This window comes from Microcebus murinus, chromosome 11 (assembly GCF_040939455.1).
Source record: "Microcebus murinus isolate Inina chromosome 11, M.murinus_Inina_mat1.0, whole genome shotgun sequence".
Classification (NCBI taxonomy): domain Eukaryota; kingdom Metazoa; phylum Chordata; class Mammalia; order Primates; family Cheirogaleidae; genus Microcebus; species Microcebus murinus.
In genome coordinates, this window is record NC_134114.1 from 30,900,275 (window position 1) to 30,925,379 (window position 25,105).

The 25,105-nt window shown below is 39.1% G+C and overlaps 2 protein-coding genes across 3 annotated transcripts in view; one reads left to right on the top strand and one right to left on the bottom strand.

The window, feature by feature from the left end:
* The first annotated feature begins 983 nt into the window (after nucleotides 1-983).
* Nucleotides 984-14,716, top strand: PTGER4 (prostaglandin E receptor 4). Its single transcript, XM_012777787.3, has 3 exons — nucleotides 984-1,555; nucleotides 2,014-2,929; nucleotides 12,751-14,716. The coding sequence occupies exons 2-3, from the start codon at nucleotides 2,057-2,059 to the stop codon at nucleotides 13,348-13,350; spliced, it is 1,473 nt and encodes a 490-aa protein (XP_012633241.1). The 5' UTR covers nucleotides 984-1,555; nucleotides 2,014-2,056; the 3' UTR covers nucleotides 13,351-14,716.
* A 4,047-nt stretch (nucleotides 14,717-18,763) lies between these two features.
* Nucleotides 18,764-25,105, bottom strand: part of TTC33 (tetratricopeptide repeat domain 33) — a 40,984-nt gene continuing 34,642 nt past the window's right edge. For both annotated transcript variants that reach the window (XM_076007991.1, XM_076007992.1), the window contains exon 5: nucleotides 18,764-24,126. In XM_076007991.1, the coding sequence (XP_075864106.1) occupies nucleotides 23,773-24,126 (354 nt within the window). In that variant the 3' untranslated portion in view covers nucleotides 18,764-23,772. The remainder of the gene's footprint in view (nucleotides 24,127-25,105) is intronic.

A 25,105-nucleotide genomic window follows, 5' to 3' on the forward strand; every position in this document is an offset into this window, starting at 1 on the left:
GGAAACAGTAGAAAAAAGTGAATGATGAATACACAGAAAAACTGTTACCCACCAGACAAGAAGCCAAACTGTTAAGTCAAAGCAAAGGGAACAGCAAACGGGCTTTCCTAAGATTTAACCATGAGGTGCTGCCTAGGGAAGCCCTTTCCTCTCTTCTCGCCCTCCATTAACCTTCCAGACGATTCGTGGTGCAGATGTCTAACACGAATATAACAGGGCCCAAGGCACGAAGCCCAGTCTACCGGTTCTTTCACCACGGAGAATTCCCCGGAGGGAGAGGAAGGTCTCAGCATTTGGACGGAGAGCCCTCCCATCCTCACCAACCCTCCCTTGTACCGACGGGCCAGCTCTCTCCAAAGCCGAAAGGCTCCGCCACCTGCGCGGAGAGAGGTTGCAGTCTCTCTCCTCCCTCCCTCTCTCTTTTTTTTTTTTGTCTGGAGTGAGTGCCCTACCAAGCACAGCTCGCAGCCCGGGCACTGCCAACTCACTCCTTTTATGGTGAGAGGATGGATTCTTCGTTGTTTCCCCGCCCACGCCCGGTACCCACCCACCGAGTCGGCAGCGCAGGCAGGTCTGCCCCAGGGGCGCTCGCGCTCGCGCTCACGCCCACCCTCCCCTGTAGGCCGCTCGGAGGAAGAGTCTAAAGCAGTTGCCTTTTTTCCCCAAGACCCTGATACTGAGTCCCGCGGGCAGAAGGTGCGAGAAACAGCCCGCTCAGTTTGGCAGGCAGTGAGGGAAAAGAGTCGCTGGTTTCAGTGCTGGATGCCGAGTTCAGGGGCGGCTAAGACGGTGCTCACGAAGGCACCCCGTTCCCAGGGTCTCCGCAGGCGATTCCCCCAGCGCACCTCTGAGGGCGGGAAAACTGGGGGAGCCGCCCTCACCGCGGTTCCCGCACGCTCCGCCCCCCTAGGCCGGCCAATGGGCGTCCGGGCCGCGAGCTGGAGGACTCCGCCTCCGCCAGGGAAACTTGAAGGAGGAGAAAAGTTTGTACAGAGGCTGGAAGGGCGGGAGAGAAGCTCGAAACCCGGCAGCCGGAGAAGAAGATGAACAACCCCAAGTCAGAACCCCAGGCCGAGTGGACCCCGAACCGCCCCCAGGGCGCCAGGAGCAGCCTCCGCGGCAGCCACCAACTCCGGTAGCCGCCCGCGCTGCCCGCGGCTGGGGAGGACGGCGGCGGGAGCCGGGGACCCAGGCTCCGTGCCACCTGCGCGCGCGGCCGCACACCTGGACACTGTCCTCCCGCGGACGAGACCTGCGGGCTCGTTAAAGCTGGGAATTGCCTTTGAAGGAAGGAAAGAAAAACAAACAAGGAAATCCAAAACCTGTCTTCACTGCCGGATCCCGCTGCCTCTGTTTTCCAAATTTTTGAAAGCTGGCCACTCGGACCTCCGTTCTGAAAGATTGGCAGTCGCTGAGGCCTGACGCGGGGAAGCCAAAGACTTGGCAAGTTCCAGACTGAGCGGGACAAGGGTGAAGGCAAGTTAGAGGCTGGCCCAGGACACCTGAGGCCTGACCCTGGGGTCTCACGGAGCTGCCACCACCGCGGCCGCTACAGGTAAGATGGGGTTGGGGTCATCAGGTAGAGAGCGCGGAGGTCGGGCGCTCCTCTACCGGAGCCAAGGAAGGGAGAGTGCGCTTTCCAAATTGTCTTCCATAACTTCGTTTTCAGTGAGAATTTTATTGACTCAGAATCTGTCGGGAATAACACTTTTGAGCTACTTTTCCCTTGAGATGGGGCTTGTTCATCTTGGCAGTGAATTGAGTGGGGCGGGGTAGGGAACGGCAGTATCAGCTTTTAAATATTAATGTCAGCAGAGTGGCGCTGCTGGCAGGACGTGTGGGGAACCTAGAGATTGCAGTAGCCGTAGCTGGTAGAAGGCTACAGCGCGGAAAGCAGAGTCAAGTTGCTCCCCTGGTCTCATCAGCAGCATATCGTTTCTTGGGTGTGGGACTAACACCTCGCAAGTGGTAATTTCCGCTCACGGCGCCTTTGTCTCTCTTCTACCACCCCAGACCCAGCCTGCTACACCAAGGCCGCGCACCGCCAGCCACTATCATGTCCACTCCCGAGGTCAATGCGTCCGCCTCCTTAATCCCCAACCGGCTGAACAGCCCGGTGACCATCCCGGCAGTGATGTTCATCTTCGGGGTGGTGGGCAACCTGGTGGCCATCGTGGTACTGTGCAAGTCGCGCAAGGAGCAGAAGGAGACCACCTTCTACACACTGGTATGCGGGCTGGCTGTCACCGACCTGTTGGGCACGTTGCTGGTGAGCCCGGTGACCATCGCTACGTACATGAAGGGCCAGTGGCCCGGGGGCCAGGCGCTGTGCGAGTACAGCACCTTCATCCTGCTCTTCTTCGGCCTGTCCGGCCTCAGCATCATCTGTGCGATGAGTATCGAGCGCTACCTGGCCATCAACCACGCCTACTTCTACAGCCACTACGTGGACAAGCGGTTGGCCGGCCTCACGCTCTTTGCCGTCTACGCGTCCAATGTGCTCTTCTGTGCGCTGCCTAACATGGGCCTCGGGAGCTCCCGCCTACAGTACCCGGACACCTGGTGCTTCATCGACTGGACCACCAACGTGACAGCGCACGCCGCCTTCTCCTACATGTATGCAGGCTTCAGCTCCTTCCTCATTCTCGCCACCGTGCTCTGCAACGTGCTCGTGTGCGGCGCGCTGCTCCGCATGCACCGACAGTTCATGCGCCGCACCTCGCTGGGCACCGAGCAGCACCACTCGGCCGCCGCCGCCGTGGCCTCGGTCGCCTGCCGGGGCAACCCCGCCGCCTCCCCGGTCCTGCCACGCCTCAGCGACTTTCGCCGCCGCCGGAGTTTCCGCCGCATCGCGGGCGCGGAGATCCAGATGGTCATCTTACTCATCGCCACTTCCCTCGTGGTGCTCATCTGCTCCATCCCGCTCGTGGTGAGTGACCCAGGCTGGGGCCCCACTCGCACTTCCCCGGCGTCCACCTTCCCCCTCCGCCTCCCGCTTCCCTCTTTCCCTCTGATTCTTGGGCAATGAACATGTGTTCTCCAGGTCGGGGCTGGGATTCCCACATGTGGCTTCTCACAGCAGGCCCGACCCTGATGAGATTCAGCAGGTGCTTTCCCCCTACTTCCTCAAGTTTCCTTCCCCGAAAGCCTGGTTCCTTTCTCTCGCGGGACAGCCCTTACCTCTTGCTGCCTGACAGTGGCCCCGAGCCTTCCAGGAACACCCCGCCCCTCTGTCTGTAAGACGTGGAGGGAACCCGAAGTAGTGTGACTTAGCCCCGTCCTCCATACTGTGAACTGACTGCAGAGCCTGAAACGCCAGGGATGGTGACTTTTGTGTTGTAAACCATTCCTTAGGGGAGTGGGAGTTTTGGTGCTTTGATTTATGCAGGATTTTGGGGGTTCCCCCCATAGATTATGTAGAATTTCAGCGCTAGAAGAAATATCAGGTGCTTTTTAGTCTAGTCGACTAGGGACTCACTCCATGTAGTCCCTCACTACATGGAGTGAGTGAGTGAATGGCTTGCTTAAAATAATCCAGCAGAAACATTCTGTCAGGGTAGGTTTCCTGCTCTTTACCATTGCTTGCCCTGGGAGAACGTCTTAATGCACACAACTTACAATTCCTGCACAGCACATGGGCCAGACTCACGTTACTTCATTCTGTCTAGAGGCCAGAAAAGCAAGATTTTTTTTTTTTTGGAGGGCGGTGCTAATTATGGATTGATGTACATGGGGCATTGAATTTGAATTCTCAACAGCCATGAGAGGTATAGTGCTGTGATAGAGAAACTGAAATTTAGCGATACTTGTCTGTTAATGTCCAGCCAAAGCGCTACAGCTTGTGACGGACCTCAGGCCATCTGACACCAAACCTTACTCATGTAACATTACATCATGTCCCCCTCCTAGAATGCTTCTATTCTGGCCTTTGTACAATGTGGGTTTGAGTTTTGGTACACTTCATTTTAAAGATAGCATCTTTAAAATTGCCTTTGGATTAACTTTTAAAATATTATTAACAGAAGGGCTCAAACTACCTTGTTCTCTACTTTGCCTGTGGTTAACATGGAATGCACCAGAAGCAGAAAGGCAAAAGAACATACTTCATTTGGAGTTTCTCTTGAAAGCAACTAGTTCTGAAGTCTTTCATCTCTCAAAACACTTTATTCCTATAAATTCTAAACTACCAACTCAAAAAGAGATGACTCCTCCTTCATGTGCTTATTGGGAGCAAGAGAAAAATAAATGTAATGGGCTATTTTTCCTTCCTTTCCCTTATTAATACTGTCCAGGGGTAGCTGATGTAAAAAATATTATATCTCTGATAAAAGTGACTGTAAATGGAAGGAACTCAGTAGTGGCTGAGAGCCATCATACAGTAGCTTCTTGCCAATCTTTATAAACAGAAGTAAATATAATTGACTAGAAGGACCTTTAAGCCATTCCAGGACCCAACATAATTTAGGGAGTTAAGTCACACTTGAGCCACATAAATATATTTTACTGTCTGTAACGGCAACTCGGAATAAAGTAAGATTTTGGAAGAAGCAATGCTGCTTCTGCTTGGGCCCCAGTCCTTGGTCTCTGCCTTATGTTTTATAGAACAGTAAATGACAAAGTGAATGGTTATTATTTACAGAACATCCACTTTAAGGAACAGAAGAATTAGAGATAGAAGGCTAGCAACATGCACATACTTTATAAACATGTTTTGGTTGGAGGTGAGATGTGAGGCTATGGATTCCTGCACAGCCACAGATGAAGTGTTTTCTTCCAGCATCTAGAGAGAGATACAAGGCTTAATTCATCTTGTGAGCTAAAGTGGTAGACCTGGCCCTAGGGTTCGGGACCATTTATCACAAAGCCTTTGAAATTATCCAAGGACCTAGAGGCAAGGAATTATAGAAGCAGTATTTATGGTTTGCAAATTAACCACATTTTAACTAACAAGATATACTTTCCACCCTATATAAAGTCAGTAACGTGTAATAGGTATTAGGTAATCTCAGCCTGAAAATTGAAACTTAGCTCAGTTAAGCAGTAGTCACATTAATCAAACACTTACATACCTTTGTGGGAAATAAAGAATCATACTAGTAGCAGTGGATTCAGTTTTTAGCCTTTAGTTTTGGCTACTAAAGCCTAATTTCAGAATCTGTTTAATTGTAAATTAGTGATAAGTAACAGGGTCATTATATTACCCACCCACTCACAATTCAGCAATTACTGAAAGAATCAAAAGGGAAACTTACTCACAAATGTAGTCTTTCTTGGCTTACTTTTACAACTTTCTTTATTCATGTTTCTCATATTGATATTGTAATTTAAGATTAAAGCTTCTGAGCTCTCTGACATTTAAAGCAGTTGGGCCTATCTTCGGATCCAAAGAAACTAATGAAGCATCTAATTTTAACTTTATCAAATCAAGTTGATTTGTAATCCCATTTGAGGAAAATCAAACCGTTGAAATAATTTTAAATGCTTTGGAAAGGCTCATAGAGCAAATATAGTTTGCTTGGAATTTCTGAGAGCTTGACACAATATATAAGGAAAACAAGCAGCCAGTGAAAAGCAGCCAAGTTTTTGTTTTTTGGACACCCGGGAAGAAAAAGCTACAGTGGCTCTTAGAGAATGGTTGATACTGAGTTTGGTATAAAAGGTAAAATTTAACTTGTTATCCAAAATACGTATGTCTCAGAAATGCAGCTAAGTTTGGAATGGAGATTGGAGAAATCTTGGGAAATTAGTTGTTTATATAAGGAACTGTGCTTAACTTGCAAAATTTTTTGAAGGGGGTCATAATCAATGCACAGAGAAGGTTTGAGTACAATCTACAGGAACATCGCATGACAAGATTTAGTGGATAGGCAATTGTTTTCATTTTGTCCATTCTTCTATTTATAACTAGTCTCATATTTTTTTAAAAACATAGGATAAGCTGAAGAAATGAAAGAGTCTATACTTAAGATAAATAAAAGGGATTGAATGTTTTAGAAATATTTAAGCAAGACAGCCTCCTAAGGTCCTGGAGTTAAATGCTGCAGCTAGATAAATTTCTGGTGCCTAATTTTGCTGTTACTAATAGATGTTTAGATAATGATTACAATCAAATCTGTCTCTGGCCTAAATACTTACACTATAGGATTTAGAAAGGCATTTTCCCCCATGCATAAGGCAAGCCAAGGCTGTATTTATGCTTGGTTTTTTTTTTAATTTTCTTTATTTCTTCTTACTCTGAAGTAAGTATTCATCTTTGCTAGGGGTAGCATGGCCAATTTAATTCATCTTCTGCCTTGGTTGGGTAAAACTTAGGTCCTTAGGAAAATAGCTTCCTGTGAGTGTTTATTTGGTTGCTCACTGTAAACTAGTTGTCTCTCTAAATCCTTCACCAGCATTTGATGGGCAGAAGTTTATAAGAACAGATGAAAACTGTATAAATAGATGTACTTTTGTTGATTGTGGGCAAAGTGGAGGTGGAGTTATAAAACAACTGATGGGTTGTTGGATGAATAAAAATTACATCTATAGGTACAAGAGTAATGCCATATATTTGGGTGTGATTACAGCACAATCTAAAGGATTTGACTATTTTTTTCAAACAAATTTGGCTAACTTAGAAAATATAGCAATTCCTAGAAGCAATTTTTAGTCATAACATGAAATTGTAGACACAGTAGTAGTACCTTGAAGACTGTTGAGTAACACATAAAAGTAAGATATTTCCACATCCGGCATCTTAATTGAATCTTGAAAAACTCCACGAATACAGCAGGGCAGACCATTATTTTCACTGTAACTACATCCCAGTTTCCCCAGCTACAGATAAAGAATATAGATCATTCTGCAACTTCTCGGGCAGCTATAGGTGAGTCCTAGCCTAATGTTCCTTTCTCCATGCTTTGTTGACCTGTCAAGCTTTGATTTTATTGAATATCTATGAACAAGATTTTTTTCCCCTCAGAGCTAAAGTGATTCTTTAGTTTCCTATTAAAATATTAAAAATGAGAGGTTTTTTTAAAAAACAACAAGATTTCAGAAATAAATTTTCAATGTAGAGATTGGCCTATAGAGATTAAGTAACTTGCCTACAGTAAACAGTCAGTTGGTGACCCAGAAGGAATGAGAACCAAACTCTCTTACAGCACCACCCAATCAAGAACTCTTTCTACTTTACTAAAAAAAAAAAAAAAAAAAAAAAAAACAGTGTTAAGAACTTCTAGTAACAGCTGTGTCAATTTTGGACTCTTCACAAGGCAGTGAGATAACTGAGCACATACAGATAATTCCTTTTATGTGCTTGGAACAGAACAAGTAGCACACACACACTAATCCAATTACAGATCGTGGCATTTATTGGAAAGCATCACTATTTTGACAGTTGTTACTAAACCTATCTAATCAACATTTCAACATTCCCTGCAAACAGGTTATTCTTAAGTGAAAAGTACATGTTTTTGATACCATATCCCAAAGCTAGCTTTAAGCTACAGTTTTCAAATTATTGATGTATTCTACAGTGGCCAAGTTTCCACAAATGGGTTACAGAAAGTAATGAGAGCCAACATTTATATATTATATACCAGGCACTGTACTAAGCACTTTAATAATTTGTACATAAATTATAAGGACCGGAGCTGGAATTTGACCAGAGGTTTGTTTTACTCCAAAGCTTGGGTATTTACCTCTACAACATACAGCCTCCTTATAGCTTTCTTGTCACCATACCTTCTTTTGAAGTTATTGCGTTTTCTCCAAGTTCTGTTCCAGAGTCCTTGAACCCCAATCTCTATTCATCCTCAAAAAATTTAGAATACTGTAACATATGCCAATCGTAATAATAAACCACTTGCGCAAATCAGCAGCTACTAAGAGAAAGACTAACTTTTAAAATTGGAATAAAGAAGATACATTATTTATATTCAGTGAAGTTCTGAAGATTTTTTTTCCTCCTGACTCAGAGGTTCTGTTTTTATCAGCAGTACACTCTCCCAACACTGAAAACTGCCTGAACTTGTTCATTTGTGTAACATATAGGGCCTGTTAGACAAGAATTCCAGAAAAGTGCTTTCACCTCCCAACATGACTTTAATCTGGGTTTTCCCCCTTTGGAGAGAACAAATCAATGAGCCTTTAAAGTGAAGCAGACATTGCTATATGTCTTCAAACATTACAAAATGAGAGGCTGGGCATGGTGGCTCACACCTATGATCCCACCACTTGGGGAGCGGGGGAGGATCTCTTGAGACCCAGAGTTTGAGACCAGGCTGAGCAACATAGTGAGACCTCATCTCTATAGAAAATAGAAAAAATGTAGCTGGGTGTGGTGGTGGATACCTGTAGTCCTAGCTAACCAGGAGGCTGAGGCAGGAGGATCACTTGAGCCCAGAAGCTTGAGGGTGAAGTAATCTGTGACGACACCACTGCACTCTAGCCTGGGTGACAAGAGTGAGGCCCGTCTCAGAAACAACAGCAACAAAAGTTATGAAACGAATGTAGTTTTTGTTTTTGTCTTTTTCTTTTCTCTACTTGAAGTCAATCTTTATTGGGAACATGATGAAAGGTAAAACTAGTACTGATTCTTTTCAGATAATTTGGCCAACTTTTAAGAATATATTAGAATTTGGAATTTTGCTTTTTATGATTTTGCTATCCCTTTTATTGAACAGACATTAAATGACCAAGTTCAGTAGCTTATACTAGTTGTAAACTTTTCCTACATGGGACTCTAAAATGGAGTGTACTTTTAATACAGCTTCCTTTCATTTCTTTCTGTAGTAATCAAAATTAATTGCTGCTGTGAATGAAATGAGGTGCAGAGATGATTCTTTCCCTGCTTCTTATCACCTTGGATTATGAAACCCCATTATTAATTTTTTACAGCACTCTGATTTTTCAAAAAAGCCACAGAAATTTAAAAATAAAATGCTAATCCCCAATATGGTCCTTTAGAAATAGCTACAAATTTTATTTCATTTTAACTGTTCAAAAATTTTCTTCCTTTCAGTAATAACCATGTTTCCTTCGAGGTAGTGGGGTGAGAAGCAGCCTGCATCAAAATATTTCAATGTTAAAAATCTCAGAAATGCAAAGTTCAGACTTAATGAAGATTCTGTTCTAAGAATCTTGGAAGATAGCTGTACAAAATGCTTCTTAAGTCCCACATATGAGTGAGAACATGCAAGATTTGTGGGAGCTAACTATTAAAAACAATTGAAACACTCCATCTCATGGAGACAGAGAATAGAATGATGATTACCAGAGGCCAGGTAGGGTAGCAGGGAGGGGGGAATAAAGTGGGGATCGTTAATGGATGCAAAACTATAGTTAGATAGTTAGAGAGAATGAACAATATTTGATAGCACAACAAAGTGACTATAATCAACAATAAATTAGGGTATACTTTGAAATAACTAAAAAAATAGAATTGGAATGTTCTTAACACAAATAAATGTTAAATGCCTGAGGTGATGGGTACATACCCCAATTACCATGATTTCACTCATTCACATTGTATGCGTATATCAAAATAGCTCATGTACCCTATAAAGATATATAACTATTATGTACACATAATAATTTTTAAAATTAAAAAAAATAGGTTGGGCAAAAAAAAATGCTTCTTAGGTATTTTAGTACCAAAAACTCCCAAGTGGAGCAACACTGCCACCTAGAGGCTTGAAGTCTCAAGTTCACAGTGCCATAGGTCATTTCCACAGAAGGCACACAGGACTTGATACTAACAGATTTAAATGCATCGTTTCTTCTACCTTTAGAAACATAGTTTCTGATGTGAGTAAATATAGACCTCACGCTTTTTACCAATAATTCACTTGTCAGGAAATAATTCTTAAACAGAAATCTAGCCTAGTAAAACATAAAAAGCTACATGGAGGTCACTTGGAACCTGGGCCCAGGCCATACTTGGCCACCAACAGGGACCTTGATAAGTTCCCAAAACCTCTGGGTCTCAGTAACAAACACTTCATCTTCACAGACTCGAGGGAATTGCCCAGTTCAAGGCATAGCTGAGGACAATAAAGCTGATGAAAGGAAGAAATTATTTAATAAGATGCTTTATTTTACTAGTTTTTGTAAAGATTTTTTTAAAAATCATTGCTTTGTCTTGAAATTATCATTTATCTAAGCATAGTTTCTAAAAGTATTTTAAGACATCATATATTGCTGTTTATTCTAGTTCATTATTTAGCTGTCTCCCAGAGATCAAGATATTCATTTCATCTGAATTAGAGCCATTTGACCATTTTATTCTATGAGATTTCCAGGTCCATTATCCCTATTCAAAACATTTAGGGCCAGATGTGTTTCAGAATTCAGAATTTCTTGGCTTTTAGAGAAATAATCACTAATATACTGTAAAATATGTAATATCCCCATCAGAACTGGGACAGTACTCCTGGAGCAAAACACAGGAATACTCACTCTAAGTGGAATAAACAAAACTATAAATAGCATCATAGTAGTTCAGGTTTTGCTTCCTAAAATAAGTTTATGTCAGGCTTAGCAACCAAATAAGTTCCAAAATGAGTGAATAACAACAAAACAGTAACAAATGAAAACAACAAAAATCTTTTGATAGAAGATCATGGACCTATAGCTAATTAAGATCTAAATTAAGGAAGAAATAGAAACACAGTTATATCTCATTGATCCAGCATCATCTGGGAATAAGTTTCATATAAGCTGAAATTTGCAGATTAATGAAACTTGTTTCTTTAAATATTTTAAACTTTTTTCTTTTATCCAAATTGTTTCTCTCAAAAATATCCATACCTAAATATGGCCACATCTTATGAGTGCCAAAAGAATGCATATAATTGGTCAACAAATCACCAAATTTTCCATTGTGAATTGCCACTTATCATCCTCAACTATCCCTAGGCTTTCTTAGTGATTCATACACCACGAATCATTCATTGTTACACTGCATGGTAACACTGTATGGTAGTGATGGCCTCAACTCCTGTTAAAGTTAGAGATATTTTCCCCAGTTAAATGGCTCCAGCTATGCTTTTCTGAGTTCTTGCTTACTCCTTTTTATGGTTTTTGAGCATCTTCCTTGTCTGAGAGACTCAACCTCTTACTTCTCCCAAACATAAAACAATTACTAAAGGCAAGTAATAATTACTAAATAATTACTAAAGAAAGATGGCAATTATCTTAAACCCCTATATGAATTACAGATGAGTGTGCATTTAACAAGCATATTTTCCTCTAAAGTATGAAATAATAGTCTTCAAGTTGGCACAAATTCATGCTGTCATTGCTGAATCATTTGAAGTTCTTGGATATTGACATAGCGTTTCATTCTTCCATGACTTTGCACATGGAGCTACCTCTGTTCGAAATGTTATACCCTTCCTTCTAAATTTAGCAAATGCTCACTCATCCATCAAACTCCCACTCATTCATTATGATTATTAAAACTGGGGAACAGAGTCATAAAGAAAATAAAAACTATTCTCTGGCTATTGTGTATGATAGAAAATCCTAATATTGGTTTAAAGGTTTCCAGCATATTTTTTCTAGATTCTAAAATAAAGGAATCTTGGCTTTTCTGTGATTATTTAATGATTAGTTGACTTACAGAGTGAATTTCATTTAAATTATATAAAATGGTAGCCTGAATAAAAGTAATCAATGGCTTTTAAAAAAGAAAGATACATCATTCAAATTGCAAAAATTGCTGGGCATGGTGGCTCATGCTTGTAATCTAGCACTCTGGGAGACCAAGGCAGAAGGATTGCTTGAGCTCAGGAGTTTGAAACCAGCCTTAGAAAGAGCGAGATCTTGTTTCTACTAAAACCAGAAAAATCAGCTGGAGTGGTGGCATGCACCTGTAGTGCCAGCTATTTAGGAGGCTGAGGCAGGAGGATCGCTTGAGCCCAGGAGTTTGAGGTTACAGTTAGCTATGATGACACTACTGCACTCTCCCCAGAGAGACAGAGAGATTCTGTCTCAAAGGAAAAGAAAGAAAAATAATTGTAAAAACTTCAAAGCACTTGCAGAAATGAAATTAATAAACTGCTTCTCAAGGAAACCTTATGAACATGTCACCTCTATCCACATTGCATTTTTGTACACCATCTTTGATCTTGGGAAGATATTCATAAGATGGTTCCAAAAATATTTAAAGTTATACAAACTCAAAACATGTAACTATATTTTTGCAATTACTGGTTTTTCTGAGGCTTATTTGGCTTATTTTATAGGCTGCTCTTTTTTTTCTTTTCTTTTCTTTTCTTTTCTGTTTTCTTTTCTTTTCTTTCTTTTCTCTTCTTTTTATGAGACAGGGTCTTGCTTTGTTACCCAGGCTAGAGTGAGTGCCCCGGCGTCAGCCTAGCTCACAGCAACCTCAAACTCCTGGGCTCAAGCAATCCTCCTGCCTCAGTCTCCCGAGTAGCTGGGACTACAGGCATGCGCCACCATGCCCAGCTGATTTTTTCTATATATATTAGTTGGCCAATTAATTTCTTTCTATTTATAGTAGAGACGGGGTCTCACTCTTGCTCAGGCTAGTTCTGAACTCCTGACCTGGAGTAATCCGCTTGCCTCGGCCTCCCAGAGTGCTAGGATTACAGGCGTGAACCACCGCGCCGGCCTGCTTTTTTCTGGAAACTCATTTACCAAAAAAGAGGCAGCTACCTAATGTTGTTAAGGTAGATATAGCATTTATATGTTTTCCCAGTCAATTAATGATAAAATCTAAATTTGGGGATCTCATTTATGCAGGTGCGAGTGTTCATCAACCAATTATATCAGCCAAGTTTGGAGCGAGAAATCAGTAAAAATCCAGATTTGCAGGCCATCCGAATTGCTTCTGTGAACCCCATCCTGGACCCCTGGATATACATCCTCCTGCGGAAGACAGTGCTCAGTAAAGCAATAGAGAAGATCAAATGCCTCTTCTGCCGCATTGGCGGGTCCCGCAGAGACCGTTCGGGACCACCCTGCTCAGACAGTCGAAGGACATCTTCTGCCATGTCTGGCCACTCTCGCTCCTTCCTCTCCCGGGAGCTGAGGGAGATCAGCAGCACATCTCAGACCCTCCTGCCAGACCTGTCATTGCCAGACCTCAGTGAAAATGGCCTTGGAGGCAGGAATCTGCTTCCAGGTGTGCCTGGCACGGGCCTGACCCAAACAGACACCACCTCACTGAGGACTTTGCGAATATCGGAGACCTCAGACTCCTCACAGGGTCAGGACTCTGAGAGTGTCTTACTAGTGGATGAAGTTAATGGGAGTAGCCAGGCTGGGCCTGCCCTGAAAGGGAGCTCCCTGCAAGTCACATTTCCCAGTGAAACACTGAACTTATCAGAAAAATGTATATAGTAGCTAAGGAAAGAAATACAGCACTGTTTCTGGAACCTTATAAAATCCTGTGCAATAGACACATAAATGATGCATGTAGCTGTGCTCAGAAGGGCTATCTCCATTCCATAACTCACATTAGAGAACATCCTGGCTTTTGAGCACTTTTCCAACAATCAAGTTGACTTACATGGGTCCTGAGGATTGAAGCACATTGGTTGCTACCCTGCTATGACAGGATTGTGGTCACAACTTGATGGCTGGGAAGATCTACTCTCAGTTTTGCTGTTGGATAAGAGGATGGCAGAAGTTTGCTTATTTTCATAACATCAAGAGCTTTATATCTGGCACACAGCAGAGGCCCAGATACTGGAAGGGCTCTGATTCCAATAAACTATGAGGACTACCTTATGGATGATTTAAGTGTCTCACTAAAGCATGAAATGTGAATTTTTATTGTTGTAAATATGATCTAAGATATTTAAAGTATTTTCTTCTCTATGAGAAGGTTTATTGTTAATACAAGGTATAATAAAATTACGGTAACCCCTCTCCTCCCAGTATAACCAGCTGAAGTTGCAGATGTTAGATATTTTTCATAAACAAGTTCAGTCCAAGGTGTTGAAAATTCACAATAAGACTAGTATCTATGAAATAGATTTAAAATTTTTTAAAGAGTTTAGTATTATCAAAGGAATAAATAAAAAATACTATTTAAGATGTGAAAATTATAGTCCACAATATTAAAGTTCTTTCCAAGCTATGTATGAAATACATAGTGAAAATTTTTTTAGTGATAGTACATTTATTTATCCAGAAAACTGTGATTTCAGGAGAGCCTAACATGCTGGTAAATATTTTCAACTTTTTTCCCCAGTAATTGGTACTTTTTAAAATATAATCTTTTAAAAAGTCTTTCATAAATAACCCATAATTTAAGTGTATAATATAAAAAGTTTAAGCAGCTTGTTTTCCATCCAAAAGTGTGCATAGTTTCACTTAATGAATGAATGACATAGAATATTCTTTAAAATTTAAGAGTAAGGCAAGTTGCACAACAAAGACCTTTATTTTGAGATGTGGAAGGATCTCAAATGGTGGTTAAATTAGCCTTTCATGTATGTCAAGGGTGCAGAATTTGGGCACTTAAGGGTCACTTCCTAACAGTTTTGTGTAACACCCAGTGATACTGTACACATATTTGAAGGAACTTTCTCAAAGAAATATTAAGCATGTTTTGTTGCTCAAAGTGTTTGTGTGAATTGCTTGGTTGTAATTAAATTCTGAGCCTGATATTGATATGGTTGGTTTTAAGCAGTTGTACCAACTGAAATTATTTTGGAGATTATAATAAATAAATACATTCAATCTGAGTTCCATATCCTCAGTTCAAGAAAACTTGTGTGGTTATTGTTTGTTTCAAGTCATCATCTGTATCCTTTTTTTTTTGAGACAGAGTCTCACTTTGTTGCCCAGGCTAGTGTGAGTGCCGTTGCATCAGCCTAGCTCACAGCAATCTCAAACTCCTGGGCTCAAGCAATCCTACTGCCTCAGCCTCCTGAGTAGCTGGGACTACGGGCATGTGCCACCATGCCCAGCTAATTTTTTCTATATATATTAGTTGGCCAATTAATTTCTTTCTATTTATAGTAGAGACGGGGTCTTGCTCTTGCTCAGGCTGGTTTCAAACTCCTGACCTTGAACAATCCGCCCGCCTCGGCCTCCCAGAGTGCTAGGATTACAGGTGTGAGCCACTGCGTCTGGCCTGTGTATCCTTTTAAATTGAAATTTTTAAAAATTAACTTTGAAATAATTTTAAATTTAAAGAAAAGTTGCAGAAGTAGTACAAAGTATTGGATCCACTTAGTGCGGAATGATATTTACTCAAAGTCTCCAGTTTGTATGGGTGGTGCAAGACACTATTATGCTTAGCTTGCTACATATAAAGGATCCAAATAATTATTATCAAAAATTAGCATGAATGCGAATGCATTTATGCCAATTTTTAAATTTGCTATTTTTGAATTTTTAAATCCTAATTTTTTTCATATTTAATTGGGTTATATGCTTATATTAGTTGGCTAAGCCTGCTATAACAAAATACCACAGCATCTGGGTGGCTTAAACAACAGAAATTTATTTTCTCATAGTTGTGGAGGCTGGAGGTCCAAGACCAAGGTGACATCAGTGTTGGTTTCTCTTGAGACATTTCTCCTTGGCCTGCAGATGGTGTCCTCACATGGTCTTTTCTCTAAGGTGTGCACATCCCTGGTATTTCTCTCTCCTTATTAGGACACCAGTCATATTGGAGGTTAGGACTTCGATAAATGAGTTTGGGGGACAAATGAGTCTGATTGTCGAGTCTGGCTTATCTTAAAATAGCAGCAAAGGAACAAAGTATTTCAGCATTGTTCCAGTCATCTGTTCCATATTTATTTGAAAGACTTAATAGCTATGCAATGCAAAGATTTTTTTGTTTCCTGTTGTGAGACACTTATTCCAGACCACTTAGAGAGTTCCAAATTTTCTACACAGGAAAGTTCTGATTGTCTAATTGGCCAGTATTAAACTCTACCTGTTTGAACACCATCTTATAATCTTTAAGACAATCTAATTAACTAGGTCAAGTGTGTTAGAAAAGATAGTGAGATCAGTAGTGTTATTAAAATGATACTTTGACCAGAAGACCATGGAATGCATGTCCTTTCCCAAATCACAGCCAGCCCTCTCTACAAGCTTTCTCTTAGGGCCACAAACATAAAGGGCCAAGGAAAAATTCCAGCACGGTAATATGTACTATTAGCTATACCTTCTGGCCTCATATGTGAATGCAGAAAAATATGCATGACATAAAGCATTCATCTTTCATAAACTACTTATACTAGTCTCAGAACAAAGCCATGATGTTTTCTTTCTTTCACCACTCCCCACACCTCATGCTCTCCTCCAATCACCTCCAAGCCTGAGTTTAATTGCCCTCCAGAGAAATAGAACCAGAGAAAAAACAGACTTAGAACAAAAGAGAACATTTGACCTTATTGCTTCATGTGGTGCTTCCCTGGGCCACAGCTTGTTCTTTAGCCCCAGACTGGAAGTACCTTGGGAGAAAGGAAGAGAGAAAGATAGCTGGGCCTCTGGTCCTTATTATCAACATATCTACTGTTCATGCATTCATTACTATTCCAGGCCATACACTCCATTTCCCACCATGGAAGAAGAGAGAAAACACTAAACATACCTATATCCTAAGAACTTTTAACTGCAGCAACTTGACACACTAAAACCTGAACACCCAGGTAAGTATTTCTCCTTCTTGAGAAAAGGTGAAACAGGATTTAATACGAAGAAGAAGCAAAGAGAATTCCAAGACCAACTTAGGAAGGAGAGCTCAAGACAACAGCTTTGCAGAAAATTTCACAAGAAGGCAGGAGAGAAGGCTCTAGAATGTCTAAGATGAAAGAAAAGAGACGAGAGGAGAGGAGAGGAAAGGAGGGGGCAAGAGAAAGAGAAAGGGAAAGGGAAAGGGAAAGAGGGAAGGAATAGAATGTATACACCATCAATAAGAATAATAAGAGCAGGGATTAAAACAAATATGTCTCAGTGTATGACTTTATTATAAAGATATAACAAAACACCTCATTGGTCATGTTTGGAGAACACTAGGAAAAATAACTCATTATTTTCAAAAGTGATTAGCAAAGAGAAAGAAACAAGCTTTTACCATATAAACTGCCTTTACTATATAGTTTTCCAGCATACCTTAGAGAATCGGACATTTCATATTTACAACCTAATATTAAATGAATTTGTCAAGGTTATAGGCTACAAGGTCAATATATAAAAATTAATGGTATTTCTATGTAATAGTTATCAAAATTGAAAAATGAAATTTTAAAAATATTTCTTAAAGCATCAAAAAAACATGAAATACTTAAGGATGAACTTAAAATATGGGCAAGACTGAGTAACTGAAAACTAAAGCATTACTGCCGGGCGCTGTGGCTCACGCCTGTAATCCTAGCTCTTGGGAGGCCGAGGCGGGCGGATTGCTCAAGGTCAGGAGTTCAAAACCAGCCTGAGCAAGAGCGAGACCCCGTCTCTACTATAAATAGAAAGAAATTAATTGGCCAACTGATATATATATATAAAAAAAAAAATTAGCCGGGCATGGTGGCGCATGCCTGTAGTCCCAGCTACCCGGGAGGCTGAGGCAGAAGGATCACTCGAGCCCAGGAGTTTGAGGTTGCTGTGAGCTAGGCTGATGCCACGGCACTCACTCTAGCCTGGACAACAAAGCGAGACTCTGTCTCAAAAAAAAAGCATTACTAAAAGAAATCAAAGAAAACCTAAAACAATGAGAGCTATGCCATAGTGATGGATTCAAAAGACATGACACTGGTAAGATGGCAATACTTTCCAAACTGATCTATAGATTCAACACAATCCCAATCAAAATCCCAGCAGGCTTTCATGTAGATATAGACAAATTGATTCTAAAGTGTATATAGAAAGGCCAAGAATAGCTAAACAGGCCAGGCGCGGTGGCTCACGCTTGTAATCCTAGCACTCTGGGAGGCCAAGGCGGGCGGATTGCTCAAGGTCAGGAGTTCAAAACCAGCCTGAGCGAGACCTCGTCTCTACTATAAAAAATAGAAAGAAATTAATTGGCCAACTTATATATATATAAAATTAGCCGGGCATGGTGGCTCGTGCCTGTAGTCCCAGCAACTCGGGAGGCTGAGGCAGTAGGATTGCTTAAGCCCAGGAGTTTGAGGTTGCTGTGAGCTAGGCTGACGCCATGGCACTCACTCTAACCTAGGCAAGAAAGCGAGACTCTGTCTCAAAAAAAAAAAAAAAAAAAAAAAAAAAAAAAAAAAATAGCTAAACAGTTGGGGGCAAAAGAGACAAAGTTGAAGGAATTACACTGATTTTGAAAACTTGCTATAAAGCTACAGTAATCGAGACAGAGTGGTACTGGTATAAGAATAGACATATAGACAAATCAGTATAGACATATAGACAAATCAGTATAACAGAATACAGAGCTCAGACAGGGCCTCTAATACATGGTGAATTGATTTTCAACAACGATGCCAAAGCATTTCAATGGGAAAGGACAGTTTTTTCAGCAAATAGTGTTTGAAGAACTAGAAATGAACTTCGACATTTACCTCATACCATACATAAAAATTAATTTGAAAAGGATCACAGACCTAATCACAACAGCTAAAATGATAAAACTTCTAGCTGAAAACAGAAAATCTTTGTGATTTGGGGGTAAGCACAGATTACTTAGCATACAAAAAGCAAAACCATAAAAGAAAAAAAACCTTCTAAATTAGACATCATCAAAACTAAAAACTTCTATTTAAAAATTATTAAGAAAACAAAGAAGCAAGCCACAAATAGGTGAAGAAAATTCACAACACATATATCTCACAAAGACCTTTAATCCAGTATAAAGGAAAAATTCTTACAACTCAATAATGAGATAACCCAAATAAAAAATGGTCAAAATATTTGAAGAGGCACTTTCCAAAGGAAGTTATACAAATACCAGATAAGGTTAAGAAAGGATATTCAACATCATTAGGGAAATGCATATTAAAACCACAATGAAATACTACTATATATCCACTAAAGTGGCTAAAATTAAAGACTGACAATACTACGCATTGACAAGAATGTTGAGCAACTGAAACTTCTTCAGTACATTACTGGTAGGCATGCAAAATAGTACAGATACTCAGAAAGCAGTTCAGCAGTTTCAAGTTACACATATACTTGTTATAAGACTGAGTAATTCCATCCCTAGGTATTTACTCAAGAGAAATGAAAAGATATATCCACACACAGAATTGTGATGTATGTACATAGCAGCTTTATTCATAATAGGTCAAAACCCGAAACAACCTAAATGTCCATCAATAGGTGGATAGCTAAACAAATTGTGGTTTATCCATATGTTAGACTACTATTCAGCAATAAAACAGAACATATTACTGATATACACAATAACATGGTTGAATATCAACATGGATGGATTTCAAAAGCATCATGCTGGGCAAAAAATGTCAGACACAAAAAGAATACATATTGTATAGTCTATTTATTTGAAATTCTACAAAAGTCACATCTAATTTATAACCACGAAAGCAAACAGATAGTTGAATAAGGATGGCTGTTGGGATGGAGGGGCATTGACTGCAAAAGGGCTTTAGAGAACCTTTTGGATAATGGACATACATTACATCTTTGTAGTGGTGGTGAAGTGGATGTCCACATTTATCAAAACTCTACAAACTATAAACTTAAAATACTTGCATTTTTTTCCTAAATTATACTCATTTAAGAAAATTAATAGAGATGGGCAGAGGATATCATAGTCTCATATTCTTCCCTTCCAATTAAATCTATAGTCAACAATGTAGTCTATCACAATTCCAAGTCAGTAGACCTTTTAATATCCTTAACAAATTTTTACATGTTGTCTTATAATTAATAATATTCATTTTCAATAGAATTTCCATGACAAAAAAATTCTAAAATCAGAAAAGAATTCCCACCTTAAAAATATCTCATGCTTACTTTGAAATATAATCTGCTCTAATTTTTGTTGGGATTTGAGGGAGTCATAAAATAATACCCATTGTCCCTTCCTGACCTCTGAACCACGTGACAGAGAGCTTCAGTTTATCAGATGATTTGCTGAAAAAAGGTAGGTTAGAGGATGTAAATTAGGTTTGTGCCAACAATGGCCACCTAATATCAAAACCAGAACTCAAAAGACTTGTTCACCAAGGCATGGGCAGTTTTGCACAAGCACAGGTCTCCCTTGACAGAGACAGAGAACCTTCACTACAAGGCATACAATGTGGCTGGCAAGAGACCATAACACAAGGTTCTCTGCAGGCATGACAAATCCAAAGAAAGAGAAGAAAGGGCATAGCATGCCCAGTTCTGTGTCTTAAACTCCCTTTCCTGGGCACATGGGAGGGAGAGATCAGGATTCCTTGGTTAACAGATGTCCTAAGAAGCTCTATGAAAGGAAGCCATCTCCATCCCCTGCTTTCCCATCAAAATATACATCAGCATTTCTCAACCTTTCTTCCACCTCGACATACACAACAGGTGAAGTTCACATATATCACACATTAAGGCACAATTCATAGTACATTAGCTATAAAGCCACCCTTTCTCTTCCAAAGTGGCCATATTTAATTGCAAGTGACTAAAGTACATGACATTAGGGATAACCTCCTTTATTTCATTTTCATTTACTTTGGTAAGGAGGTAATTTACAAATTTCCATATTTTGTTATTAGTTTAAAAATCTTATTTTCTCAATCTCAAAAAATGCCATCAATTATAAAATATACCATCAGTTTAAATAATAACCTCTCAGGAAGAAAAAAACATTTTTAAGATACTCATTGAAGATAATTATTATGAAACTATGGTTCTTGTGCCAACTCACAACTCATTTAGATACATATGTCATGAAATCACAGCTCAGAATAGCTGGTCCAGAGTCAATTTAGAAGGGCATCTGACTCAAGGAAATTAAAAGAAATGATTAATAATTTTCTTACTGCGGGAAAAGGCAGTGAAACAAGCTTTTAAATCATTTTGTAAAGCATAATTTTCAAACTGAAGAGGCTACTGTTCAGTTATAATCATGGAAACTCTAGCTTTCTGAGACAAAGATTTTTTAATTCTCCATTATAGTTTTACCATATGGCACCAATCTAAAATGTTTTCATACTTAAACCACGTCCATAAAATTTTGCATGTAGGCCCCAGTTGCCGTAGATCTGGGTTCTCTGATCTATAACTTGCATGACTGTTCTTCAATGTTTTAGTTAGCATTTGTTAGCAAAGATAAATACTCTATAATCAAAGAGCTTGTTTCCTATAGAATAATATGATTCTCAGGTTATCAGGCATGGTCTGAATGTGTAGTGTTCTAATGAGTGTCTATGCTGTATAATTTTCAAACAAAAATAATATTATATTCAATATAACTTGAACACTAAGCACTGCTATCTCAGGAAATATATTAAACATTTATAATAACTATATCACTATCATAAACATCAATTACTTTTCTTCAAATTCACAAAAATTTATAATTAAGCTTAGTCAACATTTGTATATTGGTATTCACATCCTTGTAAAATAATAGATACATTTTTCTCCTCATGCAAAGTGTTAGCTAAAATAAGCATCTTTTGGGGGCCTGAGGAAATGAGCTGCCTTCCTTCACATAACTCTCTTATTACTTTTTCTCCTCAACCTTATGTCTATTTACAACTTTACATCTGGGTAAGGAAGAGACTAACCTGGCCCACCAATGCCAACACTAGGTTCTTTAACAGGGTTTAGTGGCTACATGTACTACCATCCTGGGTCTTGCTTCTTTGAGGGTTGAGGCACAGCCTAATGCTAAGAATAATCCCCAACTGATAACCATCTGTCCTATAATATCGGAAGTTGTGACCTCTTGCTTTCAAATAAGGAAAGGATTACAAAAAAGTTCTCCTTTCTTAAAGTCAGAAGAAATTGAGGTTAAATATCTCCAAATTAATTCAAGTTCTTCATAGAAATAGCTAGCATTTACTGAGCACTTCCTGTGCAAGGCACCATGCAAGGTACTTTACATATATTATGTTCACATAAGAAATTAAGTAGATCAATCTAATTTTTCAAAAGCTAACACCACAAAATAAGAAAGTCTCCAAAATGCAGAAAAAACTATTTATTCACAAATTACACAAAAAACAACCATCCATTACTCAAAACAACATATCAAATGTTAAGTATTCACTTCTCTAGATAACTATCTACCTTTTGAGAATTTTCCTTATTAAACAAAATAATATTTGTTTTTTTGGATCACTCTGAAACTGACCTTTAATTTAACCAGAGCTAAATTTCTGATGATATAATTTAGGGTAAAAATATACTTTTCAAGGCAAGCGCTGACTTCTCCAATTCTGAAAAGAAAAAGATACACATTGCAATAAAACAAAATTTTGGAAACTCATTCTCATAAAAATGTAGACCATTGCTTATATGCTCCAACCATGTTAGGTAAGATCCTTAACATAAAGTAGCCTACTTTCATCTCTAACAAAGATAAAATTAATTTTCCACCAATAATATCTTCCTGAGTATCAGAAATTACAGTATCCATAGTTCTTTATAACTGTACTACAATATATAGATATAAAAATAAATTAGCAACAACACTATTGATTTGTGAATGTGATTGTGGCTTTTCAACAAAATATTTAACATAGTCTTCTCATAAGCACAGAATTGTACTACAAATCACATTCCAGTTTCTATGTATTTTGTGTTTCAGTTACTTACTCATTGACACATCTAATAACATCCTTAAACTTTTTTATTTTTAGAAAGATACCATTTAGCTACTTAAAATTGTAATTATTTTTCATTTCACTAAGTATTTCTAAAAAAGTTATCTAGAAAAGTAATTCCAAATCATCAACTGGAAAGTTACAAGCAAGACATAAGCTGTCTTCAGGGTTTTTTAAGCTTTTAAAATTAAAGAAAAGAAAATACTGCTTTTGACTGGGATGATACAGCAATACAATTTATCATGACCTATCTGTAAAAGCCATTCATTTTAAAAATGACTCACTTGTGGTAAGGACTACTCTACCTACTATAACAACTGAAAAAAATCATTCTGCATACTCCACACATCTAACAAATACTGAAGGAGAAAACTATTATTGTCATACCTTTAAAGTCAAAATCAAAACACAAATCAGAAGAGATATTTCAGAAAATGTTCAGAATGTACACATCTGCATGCATTTTCAGCCAAACTTTCAAAGATTTCACATATAACCAAATGACACCTTTGAATCAAAATGAAACGTCAAAAATATTAAAGCTTTATGACAGACTTACTCTAATGAAGCAAGAAAAATGAAAGAATGAATAGTAACAACAGTATATTTCTTGGAAGGAAAGATATCACACACTTCCCTTATCACAAAACAAAAGTGAGCCAACATTTTAATAACATTAGCCATCAAGTTATTCACTATTTAAGAATATATTTTTCAAGTTGTCTTTAAAGTTGCCATCAAGTTATCCACTATTTAAGAATACACTTTTCAAGTTGCCTTTAAAACATACTCACTTATATATTCAGATTACATTAAGTTTATTAATCAAAAGCGAGTTTACTCAGAATTCTAATCTTAAGAAGTATAAATCATAACTTATCAAGACATAGTCCAAACACTATTAATAATTCTACCATTTAGTTTTTGTATGCCTCATCTGATAAACTTATTTTTTACAAACAGGAGTTTTGCCCTCTATCTCCACAGTAAATGTCCCTATATCTAAACTTTAAGTGGCAATCAAAAAGATTCAAACAATTCCTCCATTATGCACACTGCTTCATCGGGCTTTGATAAAAACAGAGCCATCTGGTGGTGTAGCACCATCTTCCTTCTCGGTTACAGTCTCTACAGTCCCAGAAGCAGACACAATAACCATTGTTTTATTTGCCGAAACTGTCTTCTGTTTTTCAGCAATAGCAGCACAAACAGCGACAATCTCATCACTTTCAAAGTCATAGTCTGGAATCGACTTCGGTGAAAAATGTGCTACTTCAGCTGGTGCTTCACTTTTTTTAATCTTCTGTGCTACTTTCTGTTGTTCCTGGAGCGTTCTTGCCCAAGAGAGGTCTTCTTTCCATATTTCGGGGTTCATTGGATAGATGTGAAGAGCCACTTGAAAACTTCGAATAGCCTGTGGGAAAAAAAGGTCATAGTTTTTCATTTGTTTTGTGTTTAAAAATTAGTGTTTAATATAATCACATATGTGTATGTGCATATTTATCACACACATACACATCCTAATGTATTTTTTAATGTATTAGAACATTAAGGATAGAAGTTAGGGCTTTGCCCTAACCACTGGATGATGATTATGATGAAAAAAATTATAAAAGCAATTACAAAAAAATTTTTTAAAAATTTGTTTTAATTACAAAAAAATTAATTTTTTAAAAAAATTACGGAAGTATGAAACAGACTTACAATATGCTGATGGACAAAGCTATTAAAATATAAGTACTGGTATTAGTAGTATTAAGACAAAGCAAATATACTGTTCAGCTTCTGCAGATCAGCAAATATATATAAACCTAGGGATTTCCTGGGCTAACTCATAATCAGGAAGGTACCAAGAATGCATACTTTTGAAGCCAAGAGTTTCAATCTTAACAATGCTAACACTTCTTGAGTGTTTACTATGTTCTAGGCACTAAAGATTTACATATGTTAATTCATCTATCTTCACAATAATCCTATAAAGTAGGTACGGTTATTGTTTTCAGTCCTACTTTACAGAAGGAAAGAGAGATTAGTTACCAAAGGTATAAGCTAGGAAGTGGCACAGCTGAGATGCAAACTCAGGCAGTCTGGCTGCAGAGTCCATGCTCTTATTCACTACATAATACTGCTTAGTTATAAGAACTCCACTTCGGTCTGGACTAAGGTCAACCTCGGCACTCTAGACATTTTGGACTGGATATGCCCTTTATTTTGAAAGGGCTGTCCTGTCTATTGTAGAATGTTCAGCAACATCCCTGACCTATACCCACTAGATCCAGTAAAGCTCCCTCTCCTAGTTGTGACAAACAAAAATATCTCCAGACATTGACAAATAGCCCCTAGGAGGCAAAACTGCTTCCAGTTGAGAATCACTGGTCTAAATCTATTGTGTG